This window comes from Tachyglossus aculeatus, chromosome 14, assembly GCF_015852505.1.
Source record: "Tachyglossus aculeatus isolate mTacAcu1 chromosome 14, mTacAcu1.pri, whole genome shotgun sequence".
Lineage (NCBI taxonomy): Eukaryota > Metazoa > Chordata > Mammalia > Monotremata > Tachyglossidae > Tachyglossus > Tachyglossus aculeatus.
This window is the reverse complement of record NC_052079.1, coordinates 55988657-56009884: the sequence shown is the minus strand read 5'-3', so window position 1 is coordinate 56009884 and position 21228 is coordinate 55988657. Positions and strand designations below refer to the sequence as shown.

General features: G+C 45.8%; 1 protein-coding gene across 1 annotated transcript in view; it reads left to right on the top strand.

Annotated features, from left to right (window-relative positions):
* The window catches only part of TAFA5 (TAFA chemokine like family member 5), a 202530-nt gene that overhangs the window by 130408 nt on the left and 50894 nt on the right, over positions 1–21228 (top strand). Inside the window, exon 2 of the mRNA XM_038756480.1 lies at positions 5948–6097. Within this exon, the coding sequence (XP_038612408.1) occupies positions 5948–6097 (150 nt within the window). The remainder of the gene's footprint in view (positions 1–5947; positions 6098–21228) is intronic.

Here is a 21228-nt window from a genome sequence, read left to right as displayed (position 1 = left end):
ATCAGCAAGGAGTCTGTGCAGTAATCCAAGCAGGATAGGATGAGTGATCGGGTTAATGTGGTAGCAGTTGGGATGGAGAGAAAAGGGTGGACTTTTGCGATATTGTGAAGGTGGGACCGAGAGGATTTAGTGATGGATTGAATATGTGGGTTGAATGAGAGAAAAGAGTCAAGGATAACGCTAAGCTTATGGGCTTGTGAGACAGGAAGGATGGTGGGGCCGTCTACAGTGATGGGAAAGTCAAGGGAAAGACAATGTTTGGGTGGGGAGATAAGGAGCATTGAACAGAGTTTGAGACCACTCGAGGAGTCCTGCTTTAGTGCCCACTGTGTGCTAAGCACTATAGTAATGATAATGGTATTTGTTAAGCGCTTACAATGTGCCAAGCGCTTTACTAAGTGCTGGGGTGGATACAAGCAAATTGAGTTGAATATGGTCCCTGTCCCATGTAGGGTTCACCGTCTCATTCCCCATTTTACAGATGAGGGAACTGAGGCCCAGAGAAATGAAGTGACTTGACCAAGGTCACACAACAGACAAGGGGCAGAGCCAGGATTAGAACCCATGACCTTCTGACTCCCAGACCTGTCCTGTCCACTGCACCACGTTGCCTCCCGTGGGCCGACTTTGTCCTGAGCACTATACTGGGGCTGACTGAAAACTGAGCACTGTACAAGGGGCCTACTATGTATTGAGGACTCTTAGGGGCCGACTGTGTACTGAGCACTGTATTGGGGGTGCTGACTGCCTAAGGAGCACTGTACTGGGGGCTGGTTGTGCACTGAGCACTGTACTGGAGGCTGACTGCAAACTGAAGACTGTACCGGATGCCAACAATGTGTAGAGTGTAGTCCTAGCTGGCTTGACCAACATAAGATATTGTTCCTGCTCTTGAGGAGTTTACGGTCTCACTACTCATCTTGGCATCCTACCAAATCGACTGGTTTTCTTTTTAGTGGAATCATGTCCACTATCATTTTCAATCTTTCCCCTTTTCTTTCTCATCTGTCGGAAAGGAGAGTCCGTTAGGTAAGATAATTCAGCGAGCGACTTCTATTGACCTTTGTTTGAGTAGCGATCAGCCACAGCATAATTACTAAGCGTTGATTATGCTGTGCCAATCAAGACCGAAAGCTGTCACTTTACGATGGGGTTTGATGTTCGAATCGTCATCAATATGCACATTAACTGAATATAATTGACTCTAAGCCAGCTGGATGGTGCTAAAATGTTTAATAATGAACATCTCAATGTGGTTTTGCTGCCTCAAGGAGGACGATGAAAGGATTCACGGTGGCCTTTTGCTAAAATGTCCGCATGTTAGCAAGCAAAATGAAGAGTCCGGGTTTGATCTCCAAGTTTTTGTCGAGCTCCATCAGTGTGGGATTCGAATCCAAGGGACTGGAAATTAGGGGCTCAAGGAGGAAAGTTGGTGTCTGAGCTGGGGTGGAAAAGCCACCTCAATGTCTCCCTGTTCACCCCACAAATCTCCCTACAAATACGATCTTAGTCCCCTTTCAGTTCAGGGTCTCTGTCCATTCATTCAGAAACAAGTGAACAATAATTATAATAATAATAATTGTTGCATTTGTTAAGGGCTTACTATGTGCCAGGCACTGTATTAAGCATTGGGATGGATTCAAGCTCGGGCCTGGGAATCAGAAGAATTTGGGTTCTAATTCTCCCTCTAGACTGTGAGCTTGTTGCGGGCATGTTATTAGTATGTTTGGTTTTGTTCTCTGTCTCCCCCTTTTAGACTGTGAGCCCACTGTTGGGTAGGGACTGTCTCTATATATTGCCAATTTGTACTTCCCAAGCGCTTAGTACAGTGCTCTGCACATAGTAAGCGCTCAATAAATACGATTGATGATGATGATGATGGGCAGTAGTGTGTTGGTTTGTAGTTATATTGTATTATCCCAAACTCTTAGTTGAGTGCTTTGCACCCGGCCAGTGCTCAATAAATAGATTAATAATAATTACAGTCTTAATCCCCACTTTGCAGATGAGGGAATTGAGGCCCAGAGAAGTGAAGTGACTTGCCCAAGTTCATACAGCAGACAAGTGGTGGAGCCAGGATTAGAACTCATGACCTGCGAACTCCCAGGCCCATTCTCTATCCACTATGCTATGCTGCTTTTCCTAAGTTTCCCTTAGAGTCCCTCTCCTGGTGAGAAAGATTTTGGGAGAAAAGGGACCCACCCACACACAAAAAAATCGCCTTCCCCCTCCGCTGCCAACTACTCCCCTCTGCTTTCTTCCCCCCACGTGGGACAGAGATTGTGTCCAACCTGATTTGCTTGTGTCCAACCCAGCGCTCAGTACAATGCCTGGCACATGGTAAGCACTTAACAAATACCATAATTATTCTTAATTATTATTATTAGCTTCTATGGAGAACTTTGCTGTTTTACTTTCCAGAAGGCAGCCCTGGGGCTCTTCTTCATTCACACACACACTTATTAGTTCACCACCCCCCTCATCTGTCACACGTAGACACCCTCAAGGCCAGCTGACAGATAGGGAGAGGTGTCTGTTATAATCCCCACTAAACACTGAGACCCAGAGAAAGTAAGGCACTTTGCCGAGGTCAGACAGCTGGACAGCGGCTGGCTGAGCTGGGCCTGGAAACCAGGTCTCTCCCCAGGTCTGAACAGGTGGTCCTTTGTAGCAGGGAGCGTTGTCATGTTTCAGGGTGTTTTAAGACAGGAAACCCAAGTTGGAAATGTCATCTCCAGTTAGTGGGGGAGGACGGACCCAAGGCAGGACGTGGCAGGAACCTGTCTGTCTGCCGTCTGCTCGTTTGACGGGAATTTCATAGACAAACACACACAAACACACACACTCTGTCAAACCCACTCTTACACATTTTATCTACACACTCACATTCTCTCACACGTGATCCTGAAGTGAGAGAGACACACACTCTCACACACATTCTCACACTGACATTTTCTTTCACACTCACATTCTCTCTCCCTCACATTCCCTGGCAAATTCTCTCGCACTCACAGTCTCTCACACATTCTCACTCGCATTCTTTCTCTCACACTCACATGACCTTGGGCAAATCAGTTCACTTCTCTGTGCCTCAGTTACCTCATCCGTAAAATGGGGATTAAGACTGTGAGCCCTCGTGGGACAACCTGATTAACCTATCTCTATCCCAGTGCTTAAAACATTGCTCGGCACATAGTATACGCTTAACAAATACTATAATAGTAATAATAATAATTCTCTTCCTCACACTCACATTCTCTTATACATTCTCTCTCTCACATTCACATTCTCTCTCACATTCCTTCTCTCACATTCATACTCCTTCTCTCAAACACATTCTCACACACACTCTCTCACACACGTGGTCCTCGGGTGAGAGAGACATGCTCACATTCCCTCACTCACTCACATTCTCTCACACAGTCACACATATGTATACACACCCCCTTTCTCAAGCACATTCACCCTCACACACATGGTAGAGGGAGACACACACACTCTGTCTCTGTAAATCCAAGTGCAAAGATGACACGGAAGTGAGTGGGAGAAGAGGAAACCCTTTTGAAGGCCTCTTGGAGGAGATGGGCTTTCGATAGGGTTATGAAGTGGGGGAGAGTGATTGTCAGGCCAGACGCAGGTTGTGGGGGAGAGGATAGTGGCAACAAGATAGATGAGATTAAGGTACAGTTAGTAGGTTGGTGCTGGAGGAGCGGAATGTGCAGGTTGTTGTGAGGTGGGAAATCGGTGAGAATAGGTGGAGAGGTGAGCGGTTTGCTGTCCGTTTGCCAGTGTTGGGGGGAGGGAGGCGAGCTTCATTCAGGAGGTGTGGGGTGTTGGAGAGGAGGGGCCCAGATCTAAAATACCATGGCCTGGAGACTCAATTGACCACAGCCCCGTAGTGGCTGGATTTGAAGCCCCCAGCCTGGAATTCCCACCTCCAATCCCAGATCTCCTCATCCGCAAAGCCGTCCCACCTCTAAAAACCCACCTCCTCCAGGTAGTCATCCCCAATTAAACCACAACATTCCTAAATTGTGTCAACCCAATGCCCTGCTGAATTTTAGAGGCTTATTTCCAGCCAAAGCATTTATTTACAATTGTATATTCAATTATTTTTTCTGATATTTCATCCTGACCAATTCATTCTTCTGTCTGCCATCTGCTCATCTAAAAGCTCTTCGACAGCAGGGATCGTGTTTATTCACTTTATTGTACTCTCCCAAGTGCTCAGCACAGTGCTGTGCACACAGTAGACTGTAAATTCCTTGAGGGCAGGGATTATGTCCATCAACTCATCTCCTATGCTTCCAAGTGCCTAGTACAGTGCTTGAGGCCGTGTTTGTCTCACACAGTGGACAGCTCCATCCTTCCTGCTGGAAAATGATGCAAATTAGTCATGGAACACACGGGGAACATTTTGTTTTTCAGCGTTGAGGGAAAAAACAAGACTTCCCTTTCTGACATCTTCAGGGGGTAGGGGGAAGTGGTTGAAAGTGGAATGCAAAACAGTGATTTCAGTCTTGCTCTAATAGCCAAAAAGCAAAACAAAGACAATCAGCATCCTGCCAGGCTTAGGAGTTCATTGTGGAAGAGATTGTTGTGCCTCTGGGATTTCGGGGTTCTGATTCGATTAGCCGGGGAATGAACTAGGTCCTGCACCCTTGGGGTTTGACCCAAAATGTCCTGACACTGAGATCTGAAGGGGGTCTTCATCCCGTGGTCTCCCCAAGGCACCACAGATGTGTCGGGGTTCACTCTGAGGACTAAGCCTTCCTTTCCTCTTTGCCCTTTCTTTTCTGCATCACCCTGCCCTTCTCCCTTTATTCTCCCCCTCCTCCCAGCCCCAAAGCACATATGGTATGTGTTAAGCATTTCCTCTGTGCTAAAAACTGTTCTAAGCACTGGGGTAGATACAAGCAAATCAGGTTGGACACAGTCCTTGTCTCACATGGGGCTCACACTCCTCATCCCCATTTTACAGATGATGTAACTGAGGCACGGAGAAGTGAAGTGACTTGGCCAAGGTCATACGTGGTGGAGCCGGGATTAGAACCCAGAACCTTCTGACTCCTGGGCCCGTGCTCTATCCGCTGGACCATGCTACTTCACTTATGTACATATCTGTAATTTGTATTGATATCTGTCTCCCCTCTAGACTGTAAGCTCATTGTTGGCAGGGAATATGTCTGCTACATTGTTATAATTATACTTTTAGTGCAGTGCTCTGCACGCAGTGAGCTCTCAATAAGTATGACTGACTGATCCATTTCCTAACAGTGATGGGGGTGGTCCGGGCAGGCAGCCATCACAGGGTTCATCTCAGCTTCCCGTTACCATGGCGATCAAGCTGGGTGGCTCCTAGTCAAAAATGAATATCATTAATCGATCGAATGCATATTTGCATTCCCAATCTGGGTATTTCACAGTCTCAGAGTGCACTAAAATCATTTGCATGGGGATAACAACATCTTTAACGTGGGCTATATTGGCTCATAGAGTTAGGGATCATGTCTACTCACTCTATTGTACTCTTCCAAGCGCTCAGGACAGTACTCTGCTCACAGTAGACTGTAAGCTCATTGAGGGCAGGGATTGTGTCTATTAATTCTACGGTTCTCCCCCAAGTGCTTAGTACAGAATTGCGCATGGAATGGGCACTCACTAAATACCCCTGATGGATTGATGGATGGGCCTTTTGAACGTAAGCCTGATTTGAGAGTTCTCTAATTCCAGTGGGTGTTGCCTTGTGTAAATACCGGTGTGTCCCCTCCATTAGAGATTGCCTCCCCCTGCTGTCTCCCTTTCCTGAACGCTTAGTGCAGTGCTTCGCTCCCAGGGAATGACCGCCACGAGGAGGCCGGGGAATGTCATCTTGTGCGGGTGCGCCTGGTCGAGCGGACCCTCAGTGACCTGTGTCTCTGTGTCTGGCTGCTTCCCCCCCTTCCAGGCCAGCTGGCAGCCGGCACATGCGAGATTGTGACTTTGGACCGTGACAGTAGCCAGCCCCGGAGAACCATCGCCCGCCAGACGGCCCGCTGCGCCTGTAAGAAGGGACAGATCGCGGGGACCACAAGAGCTAGGCCGGCCTGCGTGGACGGTAAGAGGATGAGTCACCCCCCACCTCTTCTTCCCTCTCCCCCTTTCACGGTTGGCGTGTTTTTCCCCCCCAACGTTTGGTGGCCTGGGTGTGAACACTAGCTGGCAGCTTTCCCCTCCTCGGTGTTTGGACGGCCTGGCTGTGAACCCCAGTTGGCTCTTTTCCCCCCCTCAGCAGTTGGGCAGCCTGGCTGTGAACCTCAGTTGGCACCTTTTCCCCCCTCAAGAGTTCGAGCGACCTGGCCGTGAACTGCCCCAGAGGAGTTCTTCCACCAGGGAGAGGTTTTGCTCGTCTCTGTGGCCCTTTCTTGTCTCCCCCAGAGTAGTCTTTGGGTCCATGCATCTGTGCGCTTTGGCTTTCCGGGCAATGGAAGGAGGGGAGGAGGCCGCAGGGGAGCGTGACCTCAGGGACAGAGGAATGAGGAGCAGAGTCTGACCAGGGTAGATGGATGGCGGTGGGTCGTTGGGCCTCGGAGCTGCTTCCGCGGGAGACAGCACTTAGTACAGTGCTCTGCACACAGTAAGCGCTCAATAAATACGATTGAATGAATGAAATGGCTTTTCCGGCGTAGACGTTACTTCAGCGCTAGGCCATTGTAGGAGGAGTCCAGGAAAGGAGCACCACCGGAACGGTTGTGTGATGATGTCTATATGTTTTGTTTTGTTGTCTGTCTCCCCCCTCTAGACTGTGTGCCCGTTGTTGGGTAGGTACCGTCTCTATATGTTGCCTACTTGTACTTCCCAAGTGCTTAGTACAGTGCTCTGCACACAGTAAGCACTCAGTAAGTATGATTAAATGAATGAATGAATGAATGAACGGTGGGGCAAGTCGCTCCACCTCAAAGGGCCTCGGTGTCCTCGGCTGTGAGATGGGCAGGAGAGCACTGGCCTTGTCAAACCTCAGGGGGATGGATGTGGACAAGGGAGGTCAGAGATGGGAGGTCTGAGTCTAGACACATTCCAGATATTGGCATCATTCCAACGAGGGCCTAATGGAATTCTGGGTTTGCTGGATGGAGACGTTTGCTTAGCTATCACACTGAGGTGAAGGGGGCTTAAAAAAAGTGGCGGTGTTTATTAAAGTCTTGCTAGGTGCCAAGAAGTGTAGTAAATACAGGATGATCAGATCTCTGTCCCACACGGGACTCAAAGTCTAATGGCATCGGAAAATAGGTTTCAAATCTCCCAGGAAACTGAGGCCCAGAGCGAAAGGACCTTTCCAAGGTCTGCAGGAAGCAGCACTGCCTAGTGGCTAGAGCCTGGTTCTGGGAGTCAGAAGGACCTGGGTTCTAATCCTGGCTCTACCACTTGTCTGCTGTGTGACCTTGGACAAGTCACTTAATAAGTCAGTCAACCATATTTGTTGAGCCCTTACCGTGTGCAGGTTGGACACAACCTCTGTCCCATATGGGGCTCACAGTCTCAACCCCCATTTTACAGATGAGGGGACTGAGAAGTGAAGTGAGTTGTCCAAGGTCATGCAGCAGACAGGTGGCAGTGGAGGAATTAGAACCCATGACCTTCTGATTCTCAAGCCCTTGCTCTATAATTAGATGTCTGGAACAGCCTCAGTCCCCACTTCTGCATAATGGGGAGAGGGGTCACTGCCTCGTCCAGCCTCCCTGCCAATACTTCCCCTGGACCTCGAGAGTCTCCCCCTTCTAGACTGTGAGCCCACTGTTGGGTAGGGACCGTCTCTATATGTTGCCAACTTGGACTTCCCAAGCGCTTAGTACAGAGCTTTGCACACAGTAAGTGCTCAATAAATACGATTGAATGAATGAATGAATGAACAGCCCCAGCCCCCTCAGGATGCTTTGGAATGGGTTTGCAAAATCAGAGAAAGGAGGGAGAGAAGGCGGGCTGGCTCCACTCTAAAAAGGGCTCATTAACCTGGGGTTTTTATTCTCAGAAGAGAGGTTTATTTTCAGAGCCCTGGTTGTCGGTGTCGAATCAGAAACACGGGGATTCATGTTCCTTACCTTAGGGGAAAAATAGTAATTATGTCTTCATTCTTCGGAGTATATTCAATTACGAGCTGTAATGTATTTTTCTTGATAGCTTCCGGAGTGGGTTCGCCGGGCGAGGGTTGATGAAAACGGAGGGTCCTGGCATGGTGTTTGTCAGGGTGCGGGGAATAGAGGGTCTTCACCGGGGGTCCCGGGGAGACCACACTAGGACAGAAAATTATCTGGGAACTTCTGGGAAGTTGATTTCAGCTCATTAGGGAAGCAGCATGGCCTGGTGGAAAGATCCAGGGCCTGGGAGTCGAAGGGCCTGGATTCCAATTCTGAATCCACTACTTGCCTGCTGTGTGACCTTGGACAAGTCACTTCACTTGTCTAAGAGAAGCAGCGCCACCTAGTGGAAAGAGCATGGGCCTCAGAGTCGGACGACCTGGGTTCTCATCTGCCACTTACCTGCTCTGTGACCTTGGGCAAGTCACTTTACTTCTCCATGCCTCAGTTTCCTCATCTGTAAAATGGAGAGTCAATCCCTGTTCTCCCTCCTATTCAGACTGTGAGCCCCTTGAGGGTCGGGGATTGTGTCCGACATGATTACCTTGTATCTACCCCAGCACTTATAACTGTGCTTGACATAGAGTAAGCACTTAACAAATACCACAATTCTTCTTCTTATTATTAATTAAACCTTCTTGTTTTCCCAAGCTGCATCATGAGAATGATACTAACTATAATAATAAGAATGGCTTTTGTTAAGCATTTACTATTATCATCATTATTATCATGGTATTTGTTAAGCACTGTCTATGTAACAGGCAGTGTATTAAGTGCTAGGGTAGATCCAAGATAATCAGGTTGGACAGAGTCCTTGTTCCACGTGGGGCTCACAGCCATAACGCCCATTTTACAGATGAGGTAACTGAGGCCCAGAGAATAATAATAATCATCATCATCATGATAACAATGATAGTGATAATAATAATAAACCTGGCACTTGTTAAGCACTTACTATGTGCCAAGAACTGTTCTAAGCACTGGAGTAGATACAGGTTAATCAGGTTGCATACAGTCCCTGTTCCACATGGGGCTTACACTCTTAACCCCCATTTTTCAGATGAGGAAACTGAGGCCCAGAGAAGTAAAGTGACTTGCCCTAGTTCACGCAGCAGAAAAGTGGTGGGATCCGGGATTAGAACCCAGGTCCTTCTGACTCCCAGGCCTGTACTAAATTCATTAGGCCACATTGAGGACAATTGTAGAACGTATGGAATGTACCAAGGTGTCAAAGCTCTGTGTTGGGTGTCGAGGTTGATAGAACACAATCAGAGGGGTTTGGATAGGGTGGGGGCCACAGTCTCTGCCCCTCCCTGGGCACCTGGGATTCCCTGAATAATGGAGATTGAAAACATTAGACTCCTCCACGGGTGATTCACAATTCCATTTGTGTCTTCAGGATGAGCATCTACCTAGGTTGCGGTTGACCATCACTGAGCCTGTGTAGTGATTTTGGAGGTAACTGATGATAACAATAATTGTGCTATTTGTTGAGTGGTTGCCACGTGCCAGGCATTGTACTAAGCACTGGGAAACAGCCAGGGTAATCAGGTTGGTCACAGTCCCTATCCCACGTGGGGCTCATGGTCTTCATCCCCGTTTTACAGTTGAGATAGCTGAGGCCCAGAGAAGTGAAGCGACTTGCCCGAGATCACACAGCAGATAAGTGGTGCAACCAAGATTAGAACCCAGGTTCTTCTGACTCCCAAGCCCGGGCTCTAATCACTAGAGTATGCTGCTTCTCAACTGCTCTGTATCTTATTTTAGATCAAAAGATCTGTATCTTTTAGACTGCTAGCCCACTGTTGGGTAGGGACTGTCTCTATATGTTGCCAACTTGTACTTCCCAAGCGCTTAGTACAGTGCTCTGTACACAGTAAGCGCTCAATAAATACGATTGATTGATTGATTGATTATTTGCGGAATTGGGGAATTCGGGGTTGTATGCCGGAGGCATCTCTGGGTTCATTCACACAAATGCTTGCTTCTCCTACCTGTAATTTATTTTAATGTCTGTCTCCCCCAACAGCTATAAGATCCTTGAGGGCAGGGATTATTTACCCATCAATCAATGGTATTTCTTGAAAGCTTACTATGTGCAGAGCACTATACTAAGCTATGCTTGGGAGAGTACAATACAACAAAATTAGCAGACACGTTCCCGGCCTGTAATGGGCTTACAGTCTAAAGGGGGAGACGGACATTAATATGAATAAATCATTTATAATAAATCATTTAAAGATATGTGCGCAAGTGCTGTGGGGTTGGGAGTGTGGTGAATCTCAAATGTCCAAAGTTTTACTACATTACTACTAACTCTAGTGTTCTTTACTAAGTGTTCAGTACAGTGCTCTGCACACAGGAGACAATAAGCTCCTTGAGAGGAGGGATCATGTCTAATAACTCTATTGGACTCTCCCAAGCATTCAGTACAATGCTCTGCACACAGTCGACTGTCAGCTTGTTGTGGTCAGGGATTATCTCTCTTCATTGCTATACCTTACATTCTCAAGTGCTTAGTATGGAGCTCTGCACCCAGTAAGCTTTCAATAAATATGATTGAATGGAAAAAATTAGACTGTAAGCTCCTTGAGGGCAGGGATTATGTATATTCTATTTATAATATTTGTCTTCCCCTCATGACTGTAAACTTGTTATGGGCAGGGAATGTGTCTGTTTACTGTTATAATGTACTCTCCCCAGAACCTAGAAAAGTGATTAAGCTCTCAATAAATATGATTGAATGAATGCTTTCCCAAGTGCTTAGTCCAGGGCTTTGAACACAGTAAGCACTCAATAAACAATGATTGATCCTGATCCATCACTAGAGTGAGGTTCTTGAGACAGGAAATTGATGAGCGTCCATTCTCCACTGCTCAATAACTCCAGAATACTGTCCGAGGAGGTATTGGCTGATTTCATATTGACTTCTGTGTCACTCACCTAGAAAGAGGCTGTTTCTAGCCCTAGGCAAGGTGGACTGTGACTCAGGATTAACTTCTGGAAACTGGAATGAAAACATTGCCCTTTCTGAGAGGAGATATAAGCAAATGAGCAAATCCAGAAGCACTCTCTAAGTGCCCTAGCCTCTGTTTCTCACATCATTTAGTTGGGATTTTTCCACTTTCTTTCTGACCTGGCTCCCTTACTGGTTTTAACTGAGTTTCTGCTACCTAAGCCTGGAAAAGGGGGGAAGTGTGAATTAAGATGGGAGGGGGGAGAAGAGGAGGAGAGAGAAGGGGGAAGGATAGAGGAGGTGGGGAAAGAGGTGACAGAAAAGGGGAGAGAGAGAGATGGGGAGAAGAAACAGGGAGAAGAGAAGAAAAGAAAAGAGTGAGATAGGGTAAGAAGGAAAGAGGAAATTGGGGGGAAGGAGATAGGGAAGAGAGGAAAGGAGAAATGGGGAAAGAGAAGGTGGGGAGAGAGAAAAGAAGTGAGGGGAGAAGGGGGAGAAAGAAGACGGGAAGAGAGAAGGAGGAAGGGGAGAGAAAGTGGGGAGAAAGGGAGAAATGTGGAGAGAGAAGGGGGTGGTTAGGAAGAGAGGGGAGAGAGAATGAGCTGAGGAGAGAGGGAGAGATGGGGAGAAACAGAGGAGGAGAAGGAGAAAGAGTAGGGGAAGGAGGAGAGCAAAAGAGAAGGAGTGAATATGGGGAGAATGAAAAGAGTAGGAGGAAGGGGGAAAGATGGGGGAAGGGAGAAAGAGGGAAGGGGAAAAGAAAATGGGAAGGGAGAGAAAGAAAAGGGAGTGTGAAAGACACGAAGAGCAGGAGAAAGAGCTGGGAGGAGAGAAAAGGAGAAAGGGGGAGCTGTGGAGAGTGAGGTGCAATGAGAGAAAAGGAGGGAGGAGAAGAAGAGAAGAGGGAAAAAGAGAAAGGGAGAGGAGGAGGAGGCTGCTTCTGGGTGCTTGTTAGAACCGAGTTGAATTCTGTGAGGACAGTGCTGGGGAAACTGATGTGGGCAGGCAGGTGATCCCCTGGAACCCTGAATTTTTGGGGGGTTCCCTAAAAGAGCACAGTTGTGGGCTGTGGCAGCTTCAGTGGTGCTGTAGTGAGCCTGGCTGGGGAGAGAGGGGGTCTTTTCCATATGGGGTGAGGGGAACAACGGAGCCTCACATCCTGGCCGCTGTTCTTGTGGGGGGTGAGGGTTGGTCTTTCCTTCAGTGGAGGGGACACGGTGCTGCTCTGACCCTCCCTGGGATACTGAGTTCCAGAAAGCCTTGAGGAAAAGATGTTTCTGTGGAGAGTAGGATTCCTGGTACTGTGCACTGTGAGGGCCCGTCTACATTCAAACTTTAAAGACTTTTGACCCTTGGGGAAGACAAATGTGATTGTAGCCCAGGCCTGGGAGTCCGAAGGACTCAGGTTCTAATCCTAGCTCCATTGTTTGTCTGCTGTGTGACCTTGGACCAGTCACTTCTCTTCTCTGGGCTTCAGTTACCTCATCTGGAAAATGACGATTTAGATTGTGAGCCCTATAGGGAACGTGGACCATGACCAACCTGATTTGTTAAGTGCTTACCATCTGCCGGGCACCGTACTGAGGGCTGGGGTAGTTACCAGCAAATTGAGTTGGACACCCTCCCTGTCCCACTTGGGGCTCACAGTCTCCATCCCCATTTTATAGATGAGGTTACTGAGGCACAGAGAAGTAAAGTGACTTGCCCAAGATCACCCAAAAGGCAAGTGGTGGAGCTGGGATTAGAACCCATGACCTTCTGACTACCAAGCCCATGCTGCTTAGCTTGTGGGCAGGGAATGTATCTGTTAATTGTTCTATTGCCCTCTCCCAAGCACTGAGTACAGTGTTTTGTACACAGTAAGTGCTCAGTAAATATGACTGAATGTTCATTCAGAGAGGCATCGTTGGAGGTAGCACCGGGGTGGGGGGACACCATGAGTTCGTTTGACAATTTCCACTTCTGCGCCTAGTTCCGGCAGGTCTGTTGGCCACTGACACTGCAGCAAATTCCAAAATCGAGCCAACTGGCAGCAGCGCCAGGAGGAACAACTCGACGCTTTCGTTTTTGGGGGACTACTGGGAGGCGGGGAGAAATCTGGCTGATGGAAGCTGAGGAAACAGCCGTCTCTAACTTTGCCCGCCAAGTGATTGCATAACCAAATGAGGAGCTCAGAGGGATGGGAAGCGTTAAACAAGTCCTGTCTGACAATTCGAGAAGGATGATTCCACCAGGCACGCAGGGAAAGCAGTGTGGCTTAGTGGAAAGAGCCCGGGCTTTTGGGAGCCCGAGGCAGTCAGTCAATCGTGTTTAGTGAACACTTACTGTGCATAGAACACTGCAATAAGAGTAATAATAATTATGGTATTTGTTCATTCATTCATTCAATCGTATTTATTGAGTGCTTACTGTGTGCAGAGCACTGTACTAAATGTTTGGGAAGTACAAGTCGGCAACATGTAGAGACGGTCTCTACCCAACATCGGATTCACAGTCAGACAACAAAACAAAACAAGTAGACAGGTGTCAAAACCATCAGAATAAATAGAATTATAGCTATATGCACATCATTAATAAAATTAATAGAGTAGTAAATATGTACAAGTAAAATAAAGTAATAAATATGTACATATATACACAAGTGCTGTGGGGAGGGGAAGAGGGTAGGGCGGGGGGGTGATAGGGAGGGGAGTAGGAAAGGAAAAAGGGGACTCATTTGTTAAGCATTTACTAGGTGCCGAGCACTGTTCTAAGAGCTGGGATAGACGTGAGATAATCATGTTGGATGCAGTCCCTGTTCCACATCGGGCTCACAGTCATAATCCCCATTTTACAGCACAGGAAACTGAGGCACAGAGGAGTGAAGTGACTCATTCAAGATCACACAGCAGACACATGGAAGAACTGGGATTAGAACCCAGGGCTCTATCCACTATCCACTAGGCTGCAATGCTAAGTGCTGTACAAAGTACAATAGGTCAATAAACAGACACATTCCCTTCCCACAGCGAGAGGACCTGGGGTCTCATTCCAGCTCTGTCACATACCTGCTGTGTGACCTTGGGCAAGTTGCTTCACTTCTCTGGGCAACAGTTACCTCGTCTGGAAAATGGAGATTTAGTTCTCCTTTTTCCGACTAAGACTGTGAGCCCCATGTGGGACAGGGACTGTGTCCAACCTGAGTAGCTTGTATCTATTAGAATAGTTCTTGACACGTAGTGAGTGATTAACAAATACCATTAAAAAAAAATTATCCTTGTGAGCAGTGGGAGAGAGTTCCAGATAGGTGGAAAGGTGTGAGGAGGAGTCAGATGAGGGAATCCAGACTATGAGGCCTAGGGAGTAATGGGAGAAATGGGAGAAAAATTCTCTTTTTTAATGGTATTTGTTAAGCGCTTACTGTGTACCGGGCACTGTACTAAGTGCTGGAGTAGATCCAAGTTAAGGAGATTGAATTCAGCCCCTGTCCCTCATAGGGCTCACGGTCTTAATCCCCATTTTACGGATGAGGGAACAGTAAATTGAATGCAGTAATAAAATGGTCAGGCGGCCAACAACATAAGTCGAAAAACAATTTTAATGAGTAGAATTGAATAAGTAAAAAGAAATTAAATCACTTAAAATATAAAATTCTGCAAAATGACACTGCATGCTCTCCAGTTGCCAGCTGATCTGCATTACTAATTACTAGCTTATTTAAAATTAAGACATGGTTTCCAGCGATGGAAAATGTGGGGTTTTTTTCCTATTCTATCTCTCTCCTCCCTCTGCCTTCTGCTAATAAAATGACATGAACACATAACTCAGTCGATCTTATTGAAAGATGTTTATCTTTTCACAAATTCGCACTAAACTTCCAAATCCCATCAAAGCAATCTCGAGCAGATTTCTGACAATAAATGAAACAGGCTCATTTCGGCCATCAATCCTTTAGCTGGAAGGTACCGCATTAGATTCCGCAGGCCTATAGAAACCTGACAGACCCTTGCTGGAAACACTGGGGTGGTTGTATTTTCTAAGCATCGGTTCTATCAAAACAAGCGGCCCAAATTAGCGAATTATTTCCCGTGGCTTCTGTTATTTGGCGGGCCGAGGAGATAAAACACCGCTTAACCAAAACGGAAAATTTTGTTGTTGTTATTGTTGTTGTTTTTCCTGCAACTGAACGTTCTGAATCCTATCATCCTTGTTAATTCCCAAAGACTGTTTTCTAAATCTTTTCCGTGCATTCGAACTATAGAGAGTCTAAATGCCGTCGGATGACAGCTAGAAAATCGGCCTAGGATTTGAAAAACCTGCAGGTTGATATCTGTCCGTTGTCACAATACTTCCATTAGTGAGACTCGCTATCTTTCTTCAGTGAAGCTCTGGTTTCATTATATTGCAGTGACAGACTGACTGTATAAGCAGAGATAACTACTAGCTTATAAGGGTTCTATTAACAATAGTGCTACACATGTCAGGGAAAATAAGGTATAACTATCTTCAAAGACTTTCCTTCCACACCGAGCTGTCATAGCCATTGAATCCTGGGGCTTTGGATATTTTGGATGTTTTTTTTTTCCATGTGTTTTATGTGTTTTATGAGGGCTTTTTCTTCTACCATTTCCTGCTTGTGAGTCCTTTTATCATCCGCTCTGGTTCCAAGGCACAATAACATTGATTTCTGTTTCAGATGAAGAATGTATGTTTTTGTTCTTTGGTGATCTTCATCAGGACACCTCTAAATCTGAATGGGAAGCAATTTGAAAGTAAATCTGGGCTCAGTAGGTGTGCTGAATTAGTCCCTCTCTCCAGGTATCTAATGAACAGGATGGTGATGAGAATGATGAATAGTCCATATTTAGAGCTTACAATATGTCAAGCACTGGGATGGAGGCAAGAGAATCAGATTGGGCACAGTCCCTGTCCCACGGGGGGCTCACAGTCTGAGAGGGAGGGAGAACAGGCAATGGAACTCCATTTGGTGGATGAGGAAACTGAGGCACAGAGTGGATCAGTGATGGAGTCCAGATCCACTCCTCTTCCACTAAGCGGCCTCTTCAACTGGCAACTTTGGCCACGATGGTAGGGATTTAGGGGATGGTGGTTTGAGTGGTGATGATGGGAATGATGTTGGATTGATGCTGATAATGGTGAGGACCGTGGCATTATTGATGATTGTGTTTCCAGCAAGGTGCTGTGTATCCAGGAAGGAGTTGTGTATCCAGAAAGGTGTTGCGTATCCAGCAAGGTGTTGCGTATCCAGAAAGGTGCTGGGTATCCAGCAACTAGTTGGCCACAACCTTTGTACACAGAAGGTGTCCAATACAGTCCTCTTCTCCGATTAGATGCCCAGTACAGTGCTCAACTCAGAATAGATGCCCAATATAACTCTCTGTACACAGTAGTCATCAAATATAGTTCTCTGTACCAAGAAGGTGTACAGTATGATGCTCAGCACAGAATAGGTGTCTAGCACTGTGCTCTGCACACAGTAGAGCCTCAACTAATAGAAAAAAAAGAAGAAAGAAGGAAGGAAAGAAGAAAAAAAGAAGAAAGGAAGAAAAAAGAAAGGAAGGAAGAAAGGAAAAAAGAAAGAAATAGAAAGAAAGAAACAAGCAAGCATTAAACAGACTCTCCCTTCCACATGCTGAGAAGCAGCATGGCCTAGTAGAAAGAGCTCAGGGATGGGAGTCAGAGATATGAAGAAGGAGGGCATTCTAGGTCAGAGGCAGGACATGGGCAAGAGGTCAACAGTGATGTAGAAGAGATAGAGGGACAGTGAGTAGTTTGGCATTAGAGGAGTGGTGTGAATACTTCCAGTACTACTACTCAATTAGATTGCAAGCTCTTTGCAGGCAGGAGATAATAATTTTCCCCTTATTTTTTGTTCCTATGACCCCAGATCAGTTCTCCAGCAAGTGCTCAATACTCATTTGATGTTGATGATGACGATAATTATTTCCTTCAGCTAATTGTGGAGGCCAAAATTATCAGTCGCTTCTGGGAGGCCGTGGATACATTAATGGGCAAGAAGCCTGTAGGGGGAATACCGGAAGAAAAGTTAGGGATGTAGAGGAGAAAATCTGGAATTCCCCATCAGCACAGTTAGGAGAAGGGCCATTCAATAGCAATGGTTTAAGATGGCATTTATTTGAATTTATTTCAGTGTCAAAATGCTGAGCCTTCTCATTCAAAGGAAAATGATCCGATTCCTTTTCTCGCCTAATTCTAGAAAACAAACTCACCCACTGTTTTGTTCCCCGTGGAGCTAGGTGATATGCAGAAACTAATGAGCTCACCTTCTCCAGGAGGCCTTCCCTTACTGAGCCCCCTTTTTCCTCTCCTCCTCCCCATCTCCCCGCCCTACCTCCTTCCCCTCCCCACGGCACCTGTATATATGTTTGTACAAATTTATTACTTGATTTATTTTACTTGTACATATTTACTATTCTATTTATTTTGTTAATGATGTGCATCTAGCTTTATTTCTATTTATTCCTATGACTTGACACCTGTCCACATGTTTTGTTTTGTTGTCTGTCTCCCCCTTCTAGACTGTGAGCCTGTTGTTGGGTAGGAACCATCTCTATATGTTGCCAACTTGTACTTCCCAAGCCCTTAGTATAGTGCTCTGCACACAGTAAGCACTTAATAAATACTATTGAATGAGTGAATGAATAAATGAATGAATGAATAATGATTTCTCTTTAATACCATCAGAGGTGTATCATATTGTGGCCAATTTAGTAGGAGCAGAATAGATAGCTTTCAATCAGAATGTTTGTTAAGCAGAGGAATCAGATCATTTTCTTTTCTATGGAGCTTCCTTGTTTCAAATTCCGTACTGCTCAACCTTTCCTTGTTGTTTAACACTTTTCACCCAAAACAGTCTCCTGCTTTCTTAATGGGATCATTATACCAAATTATCGGTCACAGTTACGGATTAAGATCTGAATGTTTATTTCCGCAACTGAACTCAAGGCATAACTCCACTGTTGTGAAGATATCACTTATCCCCCATTTTAGCATGTTTCTGAAAGAAGCAGATTTCGTGTTGTTTGAGTTCTTTTTGAAGTACAAGCCAAACAACATCCTCTCTCTCTTTCTCTCCCTCAGATCTCATGATCTAGCAGTGTGGCCTAGTGGAGAGATCCTGGGCCTGGGAGTTAGGGAACTAGGTTCTAATCCTGGCTCCATCTCTTGCCTGCTGTGGGAAAGGTGCTTCATTTTTCTATTCCTCCATTTTCTCATCTGTAAAATGGAGATGAGATACATTCTGAGCCCCGGGTGGGATAGGAACTGTGTCCAATCTAGCAATCTTTTATCTATCCCAGCCTTATTGTGAATAGTATGATGATGATGATGGTGATGGCATTTATTAAGCACTTACTATGTGCAAAGCACTGTTCTAAGCGCTGGGGTAGATACAAGGTGATCAGGTTGTCCCACGGGGGGCTCACAGTCTTAATCCCCATTTTACAGATGAGGTAACTGAGGCCCAGAGAAGTTAAGTGACTTGCCCAAAGTCACACAGCTGACAACTGGCAGAGCTGGGATTTGAACCCGTGAACTCTGACTCCAAAGCCCCTGCTCTTACCACTGAGCCACGCTTAGTATGTGCTTAAGCTCCATTAGGGAAGGGATTATCTCTACCAATAATAATAATAATGGCATTTATTAAGTGCTTACTATGTGCAAAGCACTGTTCTAAGCACTGGGGAGGTTACAAGGTGATCAGGTTGTACCAACTCTAGTGTATATATTCTCCCAAGCACTTAATACCATTCGCTTGCACAATTCTCTTGCTCAGTAATAATTATGGTATAGTAAGCGCTTACCATGTGCCAGGCAATGTTCTAAGTGCTGGGATAGATTCACGATAATCAGATTGGACACAGTCCCAGTCCTACACAGGGCTCGCTGTCTTAATCCCTATTTTACAGATGAGGGAACCGAGGCACAAGAAGTGAAGTGACTTGCCCGAGGTCACAGAGCTGACAAATGGTGGAGCTGGGATGAGAACCCTGACCTTCTGACGCCCAGGCCTGTGCTCTATCCATTAGGTCATGCTGCTTCCCTAAAAAATGCCATTAAAATTAAAATGCGAATAAATGCTATTGATGGATTACCTGATAGCCTAGAGGTGAAGAGGATGAGGGTGCTTCTTTAATAGGAGTTTACAGAACTTCTAACTAATTAACGAGAAGGTGGGGCTTCTGTCATGAAAAGAGTAATTTATACAACAAATATTTTTCCCTCAGATTATTTTACTGTCTCATGGACTTTCTGTTCATTTGGATTTTCTTTTTCACTTCTTTTTCAACATTCCAGTCCTTGATTTTCAAAGCCAAATGTAACAGATTCTCTTTCTCAAACTCAACCGGCAATTTTCTGAGTTTTCAAAGCATTGCCAAACAAATTAGATAAATGAATCCTTAATCACTTCTCCTCTTCATCCTCAGTGAGTTATAACTCACCCCCGGACCCAGAATAAAATTATTCAGAAAATGCAATCGAGATCTAGGCGGGAGCAGTGTGGCATAAATTCATTCATTCAATCAGTCGTATTTATTGAGACTTTACTGTGTGCAGAGCACTGTACTAAGAGCTTGGGAGAGTACGATACAACAATAAACAGACATACTGCCCGCCCCAAATGAGCTCACAGGCCTGCTGTTGGGTGGGGACCATCTCTATATGTTGCCAACTTGTACTTCCCAAGCACTTAGTACAGTGCTTTGCACACAGTAAGCACTCAATAAATACGATTGAATGAATCAATGAATTAACATAAATACATCACAGTTATGGACATAACTGCTGAGGGGCTGAGGAGAGGCATGAATTAAGGGAGCAGGTCAGGGCAACGCAGAAGGGAGTAGGAGAAGAGGATGGGGGGGCTTAGTAGAAAGAGCACAGGTTTGAGAGGCAGAGGACCTGGGTTCTAGTTCTGGTTCCGTCACTCACCCGCCTTGTGACCTCGAACAAGTCACTTCACTTCTCTGGACCTTAGTTTTCTCACATGTAAAATTGGTATAAGACCTCTTTTTTCTTCCCTCTCTGAGCCCAGTGGGGCAAACGGGTCTGATTTTGTTTCAACACTAACACTGGGCAAATAGAAAGTTCTTCATTGATTCCATTACCATTATCAATATCCCCTGGTGGGTTAGGCCATGCTGAAGTGCTGGAAAAGGCAGAAAATATATTTTCAGGAGACAGGAGGAAATGCCCTCTGCTGCCATAAATAGCAGTCGGCAAGATGAAATGTCAGCAGTCACTTCTCCCTGGAAATAAAATAACAACTGGAGATGGGGAAATGTCACCATAAGGACTTGAATGGTGCTCAATGAATACCCTCACTACTACTACTCCTGCTACTACTATCAACCAATGGTATTTATTGAGCGCAGGGCACTGTAGTAAGCACATGGGAGAGGACAACATAACAGATTTGGTAGACATGATCCTGTCCACACTGCTGTTACTACCACAACTCCTCACTAACCTATGTAATTAATGATGGCATTAATTAAGTGCTTACTATGTGCCAGGCACTGTTCTAAAGTGCTGGGGTAGATGCAGGGTAATCTGGTTGTCCCACTTGGGGCTCAGAGTCTTCATCCCCACTTTCCAGATGAGGTAACTGAGGCACAGAGAACTTGAGTGACTTCTTATGAACAGATCTTACATACTCCACTACTTTCTCCTACCAGAAATTTATTTTTGTGTCATTCCTCCCTAAACTCATTTCATTCAATCGTATTTATTGAGTGCTTACTGTGTGCAGAGCACTTTACTAGATGCTTGGGAAAGGTACAGGGCAGGGATTGGAAAGTGTCCAACCTGATTATCTTGTGTCCCCTTCTAGACCATAAGCTCGTTGTGGGCAAGGAATGTGTCTGTTTATTGCTATTTTGTACTCTCCCAAGGGCTTAGTACAGTGCTCTGCAGATGTTGAGATATGATAGAATGAATAGATATGTACTAATTCGACAACTCTCTGTGGCTCAGTACAGTGTTCTGCACATAGGTGCTCAATGAATACTATCGATTGACTGACTGAACCTAAGCCCTTTGATGATAAGCACTTAATACAGTGCTCTGCACACAGTAAGTGCTCAATAAATACGATTGAATGAATGAATGAATTTCACCTCATGGTTATGAATTTCT